The sequence below is a fragment of the Meles meles genome, chromosome 10 (genome assembly GCF_922984935.1).
Source record: "Meles meles chromosome 10, mMelMel3.1 paternal haplotype, whole genome shotgun sequence".
In the NCBI taxonomy this organism is placed as follows: Eukaryota; Metazoa; Chordata; class Mammalia; order Carnivora; family Mustelidae; genus Meles; species Meles meles.
This window is the reverse complement of record NC_060075.1, coordinates 23,014,097-23,031,183: the sequence shown is the minus strand read 5'-3', so window position 1 is coordinate 23,031,183 and position 17,087 is coordinate 23,014,097. Positions and strand designations below refer to the sequence as shown.

General features: G+C 45.8%; 1 protein-coding gene across 1 annotated transcript; it reads left to right on the top strand.

The window, feature by feature from the left end:
* The first annotated feature begins 15,777 nt into the window (after positions 1–15,777).
* LOC123951492 (glycine cleavage system H protein, mitochondrial-like) lies at positions 15,778–16,257 on the top strand. Its single transcript, XM_046020247.1, has one exon. It carries the CDS (start codon positions 15,778–15,780, stop codon positions 16,255–16,257), a length of 480 nt encoding a protein of 159 aa, XP_045876203.1.
* Positions 16,258–17,087: the final 830 nt, after the last annotated feature.

Sequence of the window (17,087 nt, the reverse complement as noted above, 5' to 3'; positions counted from 1 at the left end):
GACCAAGAAGGTATTAGCTTAGGATTTAGCCAGCAAAACAGAAACCACTGAAAGCACCTTGAATAGAGGGAATTCAAGGCAAGGACTGATTACACTTGTGACGGAAGACTTGGCTGGGAAGCCAGGCAGGCAGGGGTCCGCGGTGGCAGGAAGCACACTGCCCCAATCCTCAAGGGGACAAAGAGGAAGGGGGTACCTGGAATCCAACATTCTTTAGTGGAAGCTGGTGTGACAGAGGAAGCTCTTTTGCTGCCAGAGAAATCACCGGAGGCAGAGAGTGGGGAGGAGAACCCCCCCGGCTTCCCCCTGCCTCCTGTCTTCCGGCTTCGGCTCGGTGTCTCCCGCTGGCCACACTGAGTCCGAAGTCAGTGGACTTGGGAGGCGTGGAAACAGGCTTCTGGAAGCAGGCCTTGTCTATCACAGGACAGAGCAGGAGGAGAGCAAAGAACAGCATGCCAGACAGGCCCGGAACTGGCACAAAGGCCAAGAGCTCTTTACCGAAAGAATCACTTTTCAGAGAAGTACTCTTTCAAGATACTTTTCTCCAGAGTCCTCCACCTTGCCATGATGACTGCTCCGGAAAGTGCCCCCGCAGTCTCAGACACTTCAAGAAGTGGCCCACCTGGGTCAAGTGACAGAGTTGCGCTCCCTGCCACCACCACCACGTGACCCCAAGCTCTACACTGTGTCATGGCAGTGCCCCCGCTGTCTCTGGGGGACAGCACAAGAACTTTCGGTGTGGCGCCCGACTGCCCTCCTCCACCCCCTGCACCCAGTCACTGGGCTTGAACTGCACCCACTGCTACGGTTACGGTGATCCCCCCCCCCCCCCCCCCCCCCCCGTTCCCCGCAAAGCCCAGCCCTGACCTTGAGAATCGGAAACCGCCCTCTCTGCCTGGAGACTCTCCATTTTCCTTCTTCAAGGTAAGTGGATAATCAGAAAATGAGAAGAAAACCTGTTTTCACTCCTCATCTGCCCTCTCCGCAAAGGGGACATTCTCCTTGGCGGGTCAGGAATCTGGGGGCGTCCCCCGCCCAGCCTGGCCAGAGGCTGCTTCAGTTTTACAACCTGCTATGCACCTTTGGCAGACCTGCTGCTGCTTTTTTTTTTTTTTTCCTTTTTCTAACACTAATAAGGCACATTGAGAAAGTATAGAAAAGTAAAGCAGAAAAAAAAAATCCACCTATAATCCTGCCACCCAGAGGCAGTGCCTATTAACATTTTGATACATTTCCTTTCCAGATTTTAAATGCATTTTTCTGCAGCTGAGATCATACTCGTATACATAATTGCAGGCTCTGATTTTTTTTTCACTTGTTACAATATTTTCCCATATCATTAAAACTGGGTTGAAAACAGGAACTTTTTTTCCATATTAGTTTTTTTTTTTTAAATTATAGAAGTAACCCACACTCACTGTAAAGAATTAGAACAATTCAGAAATACATAGAGGACAAGGCAAAATTTTCCCTTCCCTCCTTCTTTCTCCCCGCCGCTCCCCGCCAACCCCCGCCAGTGCCTCAGAGGTAAACCACTTTCAACAGTTTAGCTTCTATCCTTACAGACGTTTCTCTACGATTCGTACAAGACAGCTTTTTAACTAACGGCCCCACCACTAGCCTTTTCATGTCACAGCGTAGGTTGGAGACATTTCCTTACTGGTGCATAGGGATCTGCATTTTAAGAAAGCTGCCCAAATAGTTCATCTATGGAAGTACCATAATTGGCTTTGCCGTTCCCCTGTTAGCAGATACTTACGATGGTTCGATCACCTGTACAATAGGCTTTATGTACAGGCACGAGCATTTCTCCTGGAGGGTGTCCTAGGAGTACAATTGTGTGACAAACCGGGTAGACATCCCAACGCTGTGGGAGATGCTGGAAATCGCCTCCCCTTTAGAAGGTTCTATGACAGCCCCACCCATGGTTGCTTGGCTGTGAAAACTTGTCGCGGTTGTGGGACAGTGTGTTGTCTGGTAACCCAGTGGTTGCCAGTTGGTTGAGGACCCAACAGTCTTGGGTTCAAATCCTCGCTCTGCCACTAACTAGCTCTGTGGTCTTTGCTGAGTGGCTTACTGGGTCTTTGTGCTATAGTTTTCTCATTGATAAAAAGAAAATGATGATGACAACAGTAAGTCCTTTCTACTGGGACTTCCTTAAGTCTTCCCCTTTTGTTGCGCATTTAAATGGCTGAAATTCTTTTAACAGGCTTTCTTCAAAGGGCTTTATCAGTTTTTCCCTTTAACTGGACACCTTTTCAAAGTTTAAATGTTTATTTAATAGTCAAAACACCTGGGGTGCTAAGCTGGTGGGAACATGTGGCTCTTGATGTTGGGTTGTGCGTTCGAGACCCACATTGGGTGTAGAGATCACTTTAAAAAAAAAAATCTTTTTTAAAAATGTTGAAACAATTTAACAGTAAGAAATACCTATAACCCCTGTCATGTCATTACAACACATTTTTCTCTTTTTCAGATCTGAATAAGTCTTTATTTTTTAGAAACTGGTTTCCAGGAAGGCTAAAAAACAATACCGGGGGGCACGGGTGCAGAATTGGATGCAGTCATTCAAAGTATTCAATTAAGAATATGTTGGAGAGCCTGGGTGGCTCAGTCAGTTAAGCGTCCAACTCTTGATTTCAGCACAGGTCATGACCTCGCGGTCGAGACTGAGCTCCACCTCAGGCTCTGTACTCAGTAGAGGGGGGAGGGTGTCTAGTTACGATTCTCTCTCCTTCTCCTTCTGCCCCTCCCTGCTTGTTCTCTCTCTTTTTTTCTCTCTCAGAAAAGAAAAAAAAAAAAAGAATATGGCAATATAGGGGCGCCTGGCTGGCTCAGCTGGTGGAGCATGTCACTCCTGATCTCACGCTTATGAGTTCTAGCCCCACCCTGGGTGCAGAGATTACTTAAAAATAAAGTCTTAAAAAAATTAAAAGAAGGGGCGCCTGGGTGGCTCAGTGGGTTAAACCGCTGCCTTCGGCTCAGGTCATGATCTCAGGGTCCTGGGATCGAGTCCCGCATCGGGCTCTCTGCTCGGCAGCCAGCCTGCTTCTCTCTCTCTCTCTCTCTCTCTCTGCCTGCCTGTCTACTTGTGATCTCTCGCTGTCAAATAAATAAAATAAAATCTTTTAAAAAAAAAAAAATTAAAAGAATATGGCAATGCAAATATCTGAAAAGCATGTCTTAGGTGTTTGAAACAAAAAACATATGTCCTTCCTAACTAGAACTTTATGGCACTTCCTAGACAGGAGAAACAGTTAATATTTGAAAGTCCTGAAAGGTTCTTCCTTGGCTAGTTACATTAGACGGTTTGCCTTTGAGCAAATTCCTTCCTTGTTAAACATGGGGTAAAATACAACACTTCTTATGAGTAAGCACATCACTTCTGTACATCCATACATATACATAATATTTATGATGTATATACCGATACGTTCACTTGTACATCAGTTGCTCGAGGCACAATTACATGGGTATTTCGGGGCAAAGACGGAGAAAGTTATGCTGAAATGACGTCACAGAGCAGGCCCAGGACCACACAGAATTTGAGAAAGTAATACTCATCGGAACAGATGCCCTACTGTTTCTTTGCATTTCCAGGAAGTGACTCCATAGTCTGGGATCTAATGTTGATTTCCGTCACCTTCAGAGCTCTCTGACGATTTTCCAGATGGATAGTCTCCTGGGCTCCGCTTCAGAAGAGCTGAGAAAATGCTAGCATCTCAAATTATGCAAGTGAGGGCATGGGGCGGCCCCCTGCATTGCAGAGGCCATTCACAGAAAACGCGGGGTTCCCCCCAGGAGGCCAAGTTGGAAACGGAAAGTCAGCTCTGGCATCAGGCTAGCCCGTAACGAGAACTGAATGTTTTTGCCAAAGTCACACATGTAAAAAATAACCGAGTTTACAAGCACCAGGGTAGCCTGGCCTCTGATTTTGGGACATGCCTCGTCTCCGGCATATGATTATAGGAAACCCGCGCACAGACGTTCGGCAGCTGAGGCAGGCCTTCTGGAGTTTATGGGAGGAGAGAGAGGAAGCCTCATGCCGTGGAAACATGCCCTAAGGAGCCCGCCAGTGGGCCTCCTTCAACATAAAGCTCAAAAAAGCAAAAGGCCCCCACCCTTCCTTGTCGCTCCCTTCAGAGAGGCCTCCGGGCCCACTGCCCTGTGGCTGGTCTCACTAAGATGGCCATGAAATGCTGCAACCAACAGAGAAGCCTGCTGGGAGCTCCTTTCCTTAGCGGGACGACAAAGATTTCCCTCCCACCATTGTCACTATATATAATAATACACGATGATAGATGCACAGCTGTGCGTCCCCAGAATCCAGCACGGTGCCTGGCATGGAGAGATGCACAAAAATGCCTTTTATAAGCCTTCAAGTTATCCAAAAGGATCTTTCTGAACAATATAGATGCTCAAAAATACTTTCTTTGAAATAATTTCATGCCATCACACTCGTAGGAAACATCCACATTATTATGGCACACTCAAGTAAACTGGATGGGATTTGGGGACATCTGTGTGGGACTTGATGGAAAAAGTAATTATGTTTTCTTTATATTAGAGAAGTATAAAAATAAAATATTAAGTCATTAGAGAACATATTAAATACTGAATTTGTATAAAATTTTCCAAATAAAATATTTTCAAATTTTTAATGAGAAACTTGAGCTTGTTTCCATGAACATACTTTAAAAAAATTTTTATAGTCTATTTATTTAACTTAATATATCCATAATATTATGATTTCAATATGCAATATAAAATTAAATAATGAGATATTTTATTAAATAATAATTACATTAATAATGAAATATTTTGCATTCTTGTTTTCTTACTAAGTGTAGCATGTACTTTCACTTGTAAGTGGAATATAACCCATCTCCATCTGGACCAGGCAGTTCAAGTGCTCAGTGGCCACACGTGGCCAGTGGCTGCCTGATGGCCCAGCACTGGTCTGTAGTGAGGATAGTAAAAATAGCACGGGCATAATTCTTTTAAATCTTTTTTATATGCCTCATAATGGCAATAAATAATTGCCAATGGAGATTTTAAAATAATGATCTATTCAAGTTTTTGGTTATCACCATCAATGAGAAATTTTGCCCAAGAAGGAGATAAAAAAATTTAAAGTGTTTTTATCACCCTTCAAATTTTTACAGCAGTTGAAATTATCTTTAAAGAGTTTAACAGCTCTTATGGAAATTTCTTGTGATAAGGCAAAGGATTTCAAACCCATCAAACTTTTTCACACCAACTATTTCAAGATAATGCTGATGGTCTAGTTAGCAGAACAGGCACGTGTCGTTCCAGCCATCCCCACACCCCTGGCTTGGATTCTGCTCCAAAGGCATGCGGGCTGCGCAGAAGGACAGATTCCAGCATGGGAGGAAGACAGAGATCTGGGACCCAGCCCCATGCAGCCCCTCCGTCAGCCGCTTCCTCCCCACATCCCAGTCTCCGTGACCTTAGCTCAACGCTCCCAGGACATTTAAGACATAAACCCCAGCAGCTCCCTGGGCCCCTGGTCCACCTTGTGCACACCTCAGGTGTTTTGGGCATGGGGCATCCAGTGAAGGATGTCACTCGTTTTTCTCACTCCCTCTCATACCAGCCCCTCCCCACCCCACACAGTGAAAGCCACTCTCTGAGAAGACAGATGCTGCCGCTCACTACTGCAAGTCACTGCCCAGATGGCTTGCCTACTCCAGACCCATTGTCTCCACGGACTGGGGTAGTCAGTGACACTGAGAACCACAGTCCACCTCAGGCAGTCAGGAGGCTCTGGGGTGACAGACACTGCCCAGATTCCATTGTCTGCTTCCTTCTTGCTCACGCCATCCTGCCACTTTGTACCTCTGTGATCTCAGGCAAGTTATCTAATCTATATAGATTTCAGTTTTCATTTCTTTTATTATTATTATTATCATTTGAGAGGGAAGCGGGGGACAGGCAGAGGAAGACAGAGAGAGAGACTCAAGCAGATTCCATGCCCAGCAAGGAGCCTGACGGGGGGCTTGATCCCACGACCCTGAGATCATGACCTGACCGAAACCAAGGAGCCACCCAGGCGCCCCAGTTTTCTCTTTTCTAAAAGCAGCCTTATTGACGTAGTAGTCACACACCACAAAAGTCACCACGTACAGTGCACAGTTCATTGGTTTGTAGTATGTTCACAAAGTTGAGCAAAGACTTCAGGTTCTTGCCTGGAAACTAAGAAAATCATCTGGAAAACGTCGTAAGGAAGAAAGGCAGTACCGATTATAAAGAATATCGCCGGCACATGGCAAAGTCTCAATAAGTGATCTTTGTTACTGTGACGATGATGATGACAAGGATGACGGGTGAAGAGGGAGCAGCCCAGAATTCCTGGGAATTTGTCACGTGGCTTTGGGGAATCTGGGCAACCCCAGCTCCTCCTGGACCTCCACACTGGACATGAAGCCAACAGGATCCCCATTAGATGCCCGCAGCCACCTCTGCATCACATGGGATGTGACAGCGGCTCCGGAGCCGCAGGGACGGCCACACAGTTTAAGGCAGGAAGTGGGGAGAAGCACCATTTCTTACAGAAAACTGATGGGGGCAGAAATTCAAGTCAGCAGCAAGAAAAGTCACTTCCTTGACTTACATTTCATCAACAGCTACCTGCTATCAGTTAGCTAGGATTTTTTTTTTTCTAGAAAAGTTTCACTCTTGGGGCTCCTGGCTCGCTCAGTCCTGGAAGATATGCCTCTACGCTGGGTGTGGAGATTACTTAAAAATAAAATCTTCCAGGGGCACCTGGGTGATGCAGTCGGTTAAGCAGCTGGCTCTGGATTTTGGCTTAGGTCATGATCTCCGGGTCGTGGGATCGAGCCCCAGGTCGGGCTCCGCGCTGGAGTGGGGACTCTGCTTGGGGCTCTTACCCCACTCTCCCTCCGCCCCTCCCCACCTCAAATAAATAAATAAATCCTTAAAAAGTAATAATAAAATATATTTTTTTAAAGTTTTAACCTCAAGATTTTTATAATGTTTATTGTTAATTTTTTGGTATAATCACCTCTCCCAGAGGTAGTATTAAATGTTCGGGCTCCTTTTAGACTATTTACTTATTAAACATAAAAACAGAGTTATGAGGTAGTTCTGTTTTGCAACTCACTTTTTTCACTTAAGAATATATCCTGAAGGGCGCCTGGGTGGCTCAGTGGGTTAAAGCCTCTGCCTTCGCTCAGGTCATGATCCCGGAGTCCTGGGATCGAGCCCTGCATTGGGTTCTCTGCTCAGCGGGGAGCCTGCGTTCCCCTCTCCCTCTCTGCCTGCCTCTCTGCCTACTTGTGATCTCTGTCTGTCAAATAAATAAAATAAAATCTTAAAAAAAAAAAAAGAATATATCCCGACTACCACTCTATGTTGGTAAACAAACTAAGTTTTAGCAATTGCATAGTATTCTTGGGTGTGGATGTACCATTAGGTATTTATCAAAACCCCAACAGATAGGCACTGAGATTGTTTCACACTTTTAAAAAATTATTATTACTGGGGCTCCTGGGTGGCTCAGTGGTTTAAAGCCTCTGCCTTCAGCTCGGGTCATGATCGCAGGTTCCTGGGATCGAGCCCCACATTGGGCTCTCTGATCAGCAGGGAGTCTGCTTCCCCTCTCTCTCTGCCTGCCTCTCTGCCTACTTGTGATCTCTCTCTCTCTGTGTCAAATAAATAAATAAAATTAAAAAAAAAATTATTATTACTGCAGCAGCTACTGTGGTGTGCCACCCACATCCCACCTTTAGGGGAGGGAGGCGCTCACATCCCCAGCTGCTGAGTTGGCCTGCCGTGTCCCTACCTGGACTGGTCCTCAGCCGAGCGGGCCATCTGACGCACAGTGAATGACCAGTCAGCGCGTGTGTGGAAAGCAGAGTATGAAGGCCTGACCCCGTTGGCTCAATGGCGTAATTCCAAGGGGCCATTCCAGCTCCAGAACTTTCTGTGAGATTGGTAAGACTCATTGCGAGTGCATGGAAGCTTAACTTCTCCCTCTGTCTAGTCCTGCTTCCCCTGTTCTTTACAGGGGTTGTTCCAAGAGCGCATCCCTTTAAGCCCCCTACACACAAATCTCTGTTTTGGAATCTGTTTTCTGGGGAAGCTGACCTCCGATGATCGAAATGGCTTAAACAATTTTTTTTCTTCCCTGAACAGTTGTCACTAGAATTCCTCTTAAGAAAGGAGGTGTCTTTTGAGGAATAAACCTTTGCCGAATCTCCTGGGGGCTGGTGTGACCTGTAGGAGTAGAGTTGGCGGGGAGAGGAGGGCAGGAGTTCTGCGTGAAGCAGAGGGAAGAATTCCTGCCTGGGCTTGAGTAGAGAGAAGAGTCAAGGGGACCTGAGAAAGAAAGGAAGAAGAGCCAGAGACGTGGTGGGAAGCCAGGCCTGGCGAGAAAGCTGAGGAGACGTGGCGTGGCCTTGATGTGGACCTGTCTTGTCTCCCCTCCGCCGTCATGTGTAAACTTGCTATGCTGACAAGCTCTGGGTGAGAGGTTGAGAGGTCTGCTTTGGGTCAAAGGAGCCCAGTGTCACCTACGGCACCCGGGACCACTGATGGTGCACAGGACACAGGGTCCACACAGGGAGGTGACTGCATGAGTGGGGTCCCAGGCTCCCAGAGGTGTGGGACGCAACCGAAAGGCCAGCCTCAGAGACACCCTGGCCACGGTCTCCTGCTCCAAGCAGGTGTGACTTCAGTAAAGCGAGTATCAGGGCAGGTCTGAAGGTCCCAGGGGAACCCGGGAAAGGAAAAGTTCTATTTTCTGTCACCTCTCTCCCTTTGGAACCCAGGACACCAAGGCCCCAGTGCTCAAAGTGGCACACAGTATGAGGACAGCTAAACGGGGCTGTTGCCAGTGAGAGTGGGGGGAAAGAAGGCCTGTCCTGGGTCTCCTGTGAGGATCTTACTCAGAGAGAACAACTTTACCTACTTTGCTCGAATTAGCCCCTTCCCTAGTTCATCTAGTGTAGTCATGTGGGCATCTGCCCACAGCCGCAGGTTTTATATGACTATAATCCTGGTGAATGGCAGTTTTGTGCAGTACTTCTGATCATCCTCAAGGAAACATCATAGGTAAGAGGTTGGGTCCCAAAGTTAGATGGGGCTGGGTTTCAAATCTACTTTATTTATTTATTCATTCATTCATTCGAATCTACGTTTAAACCTAACCTTATAAGGCTTCTGAGCCTCAGTCTCAGAATGGGCTCCTACTAGGTCCTCTCTTCTGGCACTGTTGTAAAGATTAAGGGAGGTAATGAGATGACATTATGGCTACATAAATTCCATGGTTTTAATATTCCCTGTTGCAAGACACTCAAGTGGCTTCTAGTTGTTGTCTATTATAAATAATACTTTTCTTAGGTAGAAATTGGCATATAGGATCATCCAATGCTTTATAAACTGTGTACTATCTAGTTAACTAATAATAGCTGATAATAACCTGATAATAACCTCATAGCATGGTTGTGAGAGTTAAATGAATTAATACACAGAAAGTACTTAGAACGGTGCCTGCAAACACAGCATGCTTTGCAGAAGTGTTTGATGGTGTTATTATCCTAATTATTCTTCACCCCTTCACCTGCCCTCCCAAGCGCCTCCCCACCCCAACTCTGCTCTCCCAACTGCATTTTAATGATATGCTGATGCTCTCTTTGCCCTCTACCAAGCACTTGTCATTTCCTCCAACTCCTGCAGGGAAAGAATCGGATTTGCATCATCTAAAAATTCAGCTACTTCAGAACCTGAAATCAAGTGAAAGGAGCCTCCTGTGGAGTATCTGAGAAGTCTCAGGGCTGCAAGTTCATTTGCTGCAGACATTTGCAGACCCTCCCCCGCATGGCCTTCAGGGCTGGAAGCAGACTGATGAAGGCCTTCTCCCAGAGTTCCAAGGTGGGGGCGGGGTGTGATTTTCCCTGGTATACCTCAGCCCAGCACTGGCCCACTCCTCCAGGGAGGAGCACCAGGCCGGTAGCAGACAAAATTGTGAGACTAAAGAAAGGCTACACTTTTCTCCTAGACCTCATTCCTTCCATTTCATTTAGCATTTGCCTCCCAACAGCACAGAAAGCCATCCAAGCCCGATGCTCCTGTCTCTGACACCTACTGACTGGGCAGCTGGAACAAGGTATTTAATTTCTTGAGCCTCCGTTTCCTCTTCTGGAAAATAGAAATAATACCTTCCACACAAAGTTGTCACTGTTCCTTATAAATTACGGTAAAAATACACACAACATCTTAACTCTTTTTCAGTATCTACTTTAGTGGCCTTAAACTCACAGGGCTGCTTGTGAGAATTAAATGAAAAAAATGTATGTAAAGCCTCCAGCACGTAAACAGCACAGTGAACACTCAGGGAAACTAAGTTCTCTTTTCTCGTAACTTCTCCCACTGAACAAGGCCCACGGCGTTGTGAAGTAGAGCAAGAAGGCCTTGGTCCGTTTGGTTTGAAGTTCAAACCTTGTCCCACCCCCTTATCACAGCCCCCAGCCTGTTCCATCTGTGGCTGCCGCTTATCGCTGGACGGAGTTGGTTCTAGGAGCCAAGCCTGTCTGGTGAGGAAGAGTCGAAGCAGCCGGGCAGGCCCAGAGCGTGCTTCCAGAGAGATCTGCCTCACACCCCTGCTGATAGCGCTGGGGTGGCAGGAGCAGCCTTCCCAGGGCTTTTCCAAGCAGGTGAACAAAACTCCGCGGGGGCAATCACAGCGAACCTTCCATGTCAGAGATGGTCATCCCAACATCAGAATATACTTCCCCATTCCAAATACGGAATTCTGGGCACATCTCTAAATTGGTTGTACTTCTCAGCTTTTAAAAAATGAAATGAAAGAAAGATACGGGGAGTGCAGAAAAAGATGTCTTCCTCCTGAATACTGCGTTTTAAGGCAAGAAGCAAGGATATAAAATGGCACAATGAGTAAACTGTCCAGGCAAAAGTATAAAATAAAATATTACCTTTAGCTGGGTTTACTTTTAAACCTCGCCTGTCAAACGAGGACACGGGAGGTCACTGCTTGGGTTTTTGGAAGGTTTTGTTTCCTGTTTTGGTTTTTTGGTGTTGTCAGAGTAACATGGGCATATGGTCTTTAAAAATCGCATGATACTAAAATGCTCGTAATGGTCAGCAATGGTCTCCTTTGCCACGCCTTGCTCTTGCCTTTCCAAACGCACCATGGTCAACTCTTTCAGCTATTTCTTCTGGTATCTATCTCCACATTTCCAAATACGCTTCCTCTCATATTTCTTGTACCAACTTCGGATGCTTTCTGTTACACTAGGTGAGGGTTTGACATTTCTGCACGACCTCCGTCCTCTGACCCCGAGTTGCAGTGAGATCAGTATCCCGTGTGTACTTCATTATGACTCTGAATCATTCCGGTCTTCGCCAGGTCCTACAAAATCCTACAGGACCTGACTGCCTCTTCCTCTGCCTGTCTCCCTCTCCATCACTCCTCTCCAGCACCAGCGGCCTCCCTGGTTCCTCCAACATGGGACCATACTGAGCGTACTCCTGTCCCAGGGCCTTTACACTTGTTCTTCCAACTAGCAGGACACTCTCCTCCCTGATGTTTGCCTGAAATCCTTCCTCATTTCATTCATGGATCCGCTCAGATACCACCTGATCGAGAAGTCTTTCCAGATTGCTTTCCCTCCATCTGCTTTCCAGCTTTTCTTTTCTTCACAGACTTACCACACACACGCGCGCGCGCGCGCACACACACACACACACACACCCTTTGACATTTTATTATGTATTTATTGATGTAAATCCTGATTACATATTTGTTGAGGGAAGGGACTTTGTTAACCACTATGACCCCCGGGGCCCCAGAACAAGCCTGGCCCATAGAAGACTGTCAGCAAACACCGGCGCAACTGAACACTGAGCCTATTGATTTACTGCGCTTTCGTTTCATTGTGTATACAATTCCCTCCCCTCCCCGCCCCATAGTTAATATCTACCTTGGTTTTTCATTTAATTTGTTTTCTCTGGCACACACCCTCCAACAGCCTTTCAATCCAATTTTTCATATAGACGTATCAGATAATCTGCTGTGTTTAGAATTTCCCTCTTTGGGCTGCTATTACAGAATACCATAGACTGAGTAGTATATATATACACACACACACACACACACACATATATATATATATATACACTTTTTAGAAGATTTTATTTATTTATTTGACAGAGAGAGATCACAAGTAGGAGAGAGGCAGGCAGAAAGAGAGAGAGGGAAGCAGGCTCCCTGCTGAGCAGAGAGCCCGATGCGGGACTTGATCCCAGGACCCTGAGATCATGACCCAAGCCGAAGGCAGCGGCCCAGCCCACTGAGCCACCCAGGTGCCCCAAAGATTTTATTTATTTATTTGACAGAGATCACAAGTAGGCAAAGAGGCAGGCAGAGAGATAGAGGTGGAAACAGGCTCCCTGCTGAGCAGAGAGCCCAATGTGGGCCTCCATCCCAGGACCCTGGGATCATGACCTGAGCCGAAGGCAGAGGCTTTAACCCACTGAGCCACCCAGGTACCCTAATATATTTTAAAGATTTTATTTATTTTAGAGAAAGAGAGCATGCGTGGGGGGAGGGAGCAGAGGGAGAAGGACAAGCAGTCTCTCTGCTGAGCACTGAGCCCGACTGGGGGCTCTATCCCACAACAGTGAGATCACAACCTGAGCTGAAATCAAGAATCAGACTCTTAACCGACTGAGCCTCGCAGGCGCCCCAGACAGAGGGGTTTATAAAAATAGAAATCTGGGGCGTCTGGGTGGCTCAGTGGGTTAAGCCTCTGCCTTTGGCTCAGGTCATGATCCCAAAGTCTCCGGATCAAGCCCCACATCCAGCTCTCTGCTCAGCGGGGAGCCTGCTTCCCCCTCTCACTCTACCTACTTGTGATCTCTCTCTCTTTCTGTCAAATAAATAAATAAAATCTTTTAAAAAATAATTTTTAAGAACAGAAATCTATTTCTTATAGTTCCGAAAACTGGGAAATCCAAAATCAAGGTGCCAACAGATTTGTTGTCTGGCTAGAGACCACTTCCCCATTCACTGACAACTGTCTTCTCTCTGGGTCCTCACAGGGTGGAAGGGGAGAGCTCTCTGGGTCTCATTTTTAAGGGCACTAATCCCACTCTCAGGGACTCGGCCTATTATCATTCTTAGGACCTCTTCACCTGCCAAAGGCTTTGCCTTCCAATACCATCCCCCGGGGGCCTGGGCCTGCAGCGCACAAATGTCAGAGCACGCGATATTCAATGCACAGCAGCAGATTCACCAGTTGTTAACACTGTACCCCATTTGCTTTATCATCCTTTCTCCTTATATGCGTATAGATGGATTTTTTCCTGAATCCTCTGTAAACCGGAGCCACCGTGCTCCTTTACCCCAACATCCCCAGGACCTGGGCTTGCCCGCAGCCCTTTTCATCCTGGTGTTTTCACCACGTGTGTCACGTGAGGGTATTTCCGAAGAACAAGGGCATTCTCTTCCAGTACAATCATCCACTTGCTTTTTTAAGAAGGTGAAAAAGCAATGGAAAAAGAGACTGAGTGGCCCCAGCCTTCTGCTGTGAAAGACTGAGCAAAGGCCCTGGGGTAACACAAAAGGTCCCAGGAAGATAAAGCGTCTGAAAGGACACAGCTGACAGTGGGCCCGAAAACCACAGGCCTCAGGAACCCAGTCAGTGGGGCAGGGTGAGAATGGGCAGCACTTCCTGAAGGTCCCTGCCAGGGACATGAAGAATATCCACTCAGAAGGCCTTTGCCAGAAACTGCGCAGCTGGATGCTAATGGGTTCTGGGCCAGCTTGGGAAGCTCAGTCCCTAGAGGACTTCTGGGCTGAGAAGACTGAAATCCCAAAGGGTCCTGAAAGGAAGTGTCTCTGAAGAAACCAAGTTAACTAAGAGGAGGAGGACTCTGGCCTCTGGAGATGTTGGAGTTCAGCTCCTTGTAGTCGCTGGGAAAAGACAGGCCAGTAGGTCCTTCTGCCCAATAAAGAAGAGTCACATAAAGCCTTGACCTTCTAGAAAACTGCTTGATGGTATAAATTAGGAAGAAATGGGACAGCAGGAGAGTAAAAACTCTCAAAACCCCAAACAGTTAAACAAACAAAATGTGGTACATACATGCAGTGAAATATCAGGCAACTTATAAAGGGAGAACATTCTGGTTCCTGGGTAGCTCAGCAGGTTGAGCATACGTTTGGATTTCTGCTCAGGTCATGATCTCAGGGTTGTGAGATGTGAGCCTCCTACTGGGCTCCACACTGGGCATGGAGCCTCCTTGCCATTCTCTCTCTCTCTCTCCCTCGGCCCCTCCTCCCTTTAAAAAAAAATAAGTAAAAAGGGGGAACATTCTGACACATGCTACAATGTGGATGAACCCTAAGGATATTATGCTTAGTAAAATAAAAGGACAAATACTGTCTGATTCCATTTTTGTGATGTACCTAGAGCAGTCACATTCACAGAAACAGGAAGTAGAATGGTGGTTGCCAGGCCTGGCGGGGAGTGGGGAGGAGGAGTTAGCCACTTAAAGGTGATGGTCTCAGTTGCACAATGTCAGCAGAGTTCTAGGTCTGGATGGTGGGAATGGTAACACAGTACACGAATGGACTCAGTGTCACTGAGCTGTGCCCTTTTCACGTGGTTAAGCTGTAACCTGTACATTACAGGCACCTTCTGATGTCGGACCATGTCAATGTACTATCTGAAACCCTAAAAACCAAAAGTCTTGTCTTCTCCGTGAATTCTTCTGTGACTACCCCAGGGAGAAGAGAGGCCTTTTCCCTCTGGCCTCCTGTTCACTGTATCAGACATTTAGTGATTTCCTGATGGCACTGATCACCCTTCTCTGTGTAAATGCCTGGCTCTCTCCCCAGGGCCTCGGCACCTCAAGGGAAAGGACCGTATCTCCCATAGTCCCTACAAAGGGGCCTTGGAGGTATTATGTTCAATGTTGGATGACCCATCAATTAAACAAGAGTTAAGTAGCAGAAAACCACAATGGAAGAAGAGTGGAATGAAGCTGAAGGGAAAAGAAGAAATAGAGCATCTTGTTCAGTAAACAAAAATGTCGAATTATTTTAATTTAAGGTGGGGATTTGTGTTAAAGTCTCGCTAGACTGTGAGTTGTAGGGGAAAAAACTCCCTAAAATTGGAGTAAGTGAAGAAGAGGAAAAAAGGAGGAGGAGGAAAGAGAAAGATATTTAAGCTATATTAAGTATAAAAACAGCAAGGTGTGGGGCACCTGGGTGGCTCAGTGGGTTAAAGCCTCTGCCTTCAGCTCAGGTCATGGTCCCAGGGTCCTGGGATCGAGCCCCGCATCGGGATCTCTGCTACGCAGGGAACCTGCTTCCTCCTCTCTCTCTGCCTACTTGTGATCTCTGTCAAACACATAAATAAAATCTTTTTAAAAAGTAAATTAAAAACAGCAAGGTGTAATAGAACATACTATCATTGCAAAATGTATAGTGTATAGAACATACTATCATTGCAAAAAAAGTGAAAAATATATTTTCATGGTAGCTTATGCATGCATTAAAAATATCTGAAAGATAAACTAATAGCAGTAGTTACTTCTTAGGGTAGATAGAAATTAAATACACAGGTCAACATTTGCATAACTTTATAGACAAGTTAACGCTTGAGCCACAAATCTATATTACATACTCAAAAACTTGAAAAAAATTTTTAAAATTAAGTGGCTGATACCTCCAACCTCTGTGCACATGGCGCTAGGAGCTGTGAGGTGCACATGGCCTGCCACCTGCCCACTGTTTCCACATCTGCTGTGCCCCTGCCCGCTGCTCCCCTGCCTGCCCCTTCCCTGCCCATTCCAGTGTCTGCCTTGGGTGGCCCCCCGGGGGCTGAGGACGAGGCCAACCAAACGCTGCGCAAAGGCTCCCCTCCACTCTCCATGCGCCAGTTCACAGCCCATCATGAATGGGTAACAACAGAACATGGTATTGGAAGAGTGGGAATCAGTAATTTTGCACAGCAATATTGTACAGATGTTTACTGCAGTCTGCCTAAAGTATGGACAAAATGGAACAAACAAGGAGAGTTTGGTGCTTTGGAAAGTGTGAAAGCTGCTAGTGAACTCTCTTGTTTATTAGAAGTCACTGAAACTAGTGAAGCTCTTGTAGAAAATCCAGGACTTGTCAACAAATCTTATTACGAAGAAGGTTGGCTGATCAAGATAGCAGCCAGTCATCCTTCAGAAACGGACGAATGAATGAGTGAAGAAGCATATGAGAAATGCATAAAATCTACTGAGGAGTGAAAACGGAACCCCTAAATAAACCAGTATGAAACAAAACACAATAAAACAAAGCAGCTGATACTTCCCCCCAAGGATACTAACGAAGTTGAGTTCCACGTCATATCCCAGTACATTTAAACTATGAAATGTATGCTACCATTATTGGAATCTAGAAATTATTTGTATATAAAATGCTTTCTAGACAAATGAGTTCCTAATAAAGCATTGTAACCTTTGTTGGAATAGTTTTAAAACTCAAAATCAGTGCTTTCAACAGTTGGCACGAAGCACCCCAGTGGAGAATCATTTTGAAGCTTGCTGGATTTGGTCTCCGCACCCTTCTATCTATAATAATCTATAGAACTAAAAAAAAAAAAAAAATTAAGTAGCTGATGGTTTTGCATGTTTGTTTTTAAAAAGAAATACAGGTAACTTTGAAATTAAAGCAAATAAAATAATAGTAATTCATTTTATAACTTATATATGTTTATAATGAATGCCCCTAAACTTTCCCTTTCTCCCTCTGTAAGTCTTTCGTGAATTAAAAAATCCGTGAAGATCTATTGGCACAGAACAGAGAGCCCAAATCCAGAAACACTCACATATATACAATCAATTGTTTTATGTGTTGGAAAAGCAGAATAGTGCAGGAAGGACAGCCATCCATAAATGATGGTGCGTCCAGTGAATACCCTTACTTTAAAAAAAAAAAAAAAAAGCAGCTTGACCTTTACTTCACATCATAACACAATCACATATTCCATGTACACAGTAGATCTAAATGTGAAAATTTAAATAATACA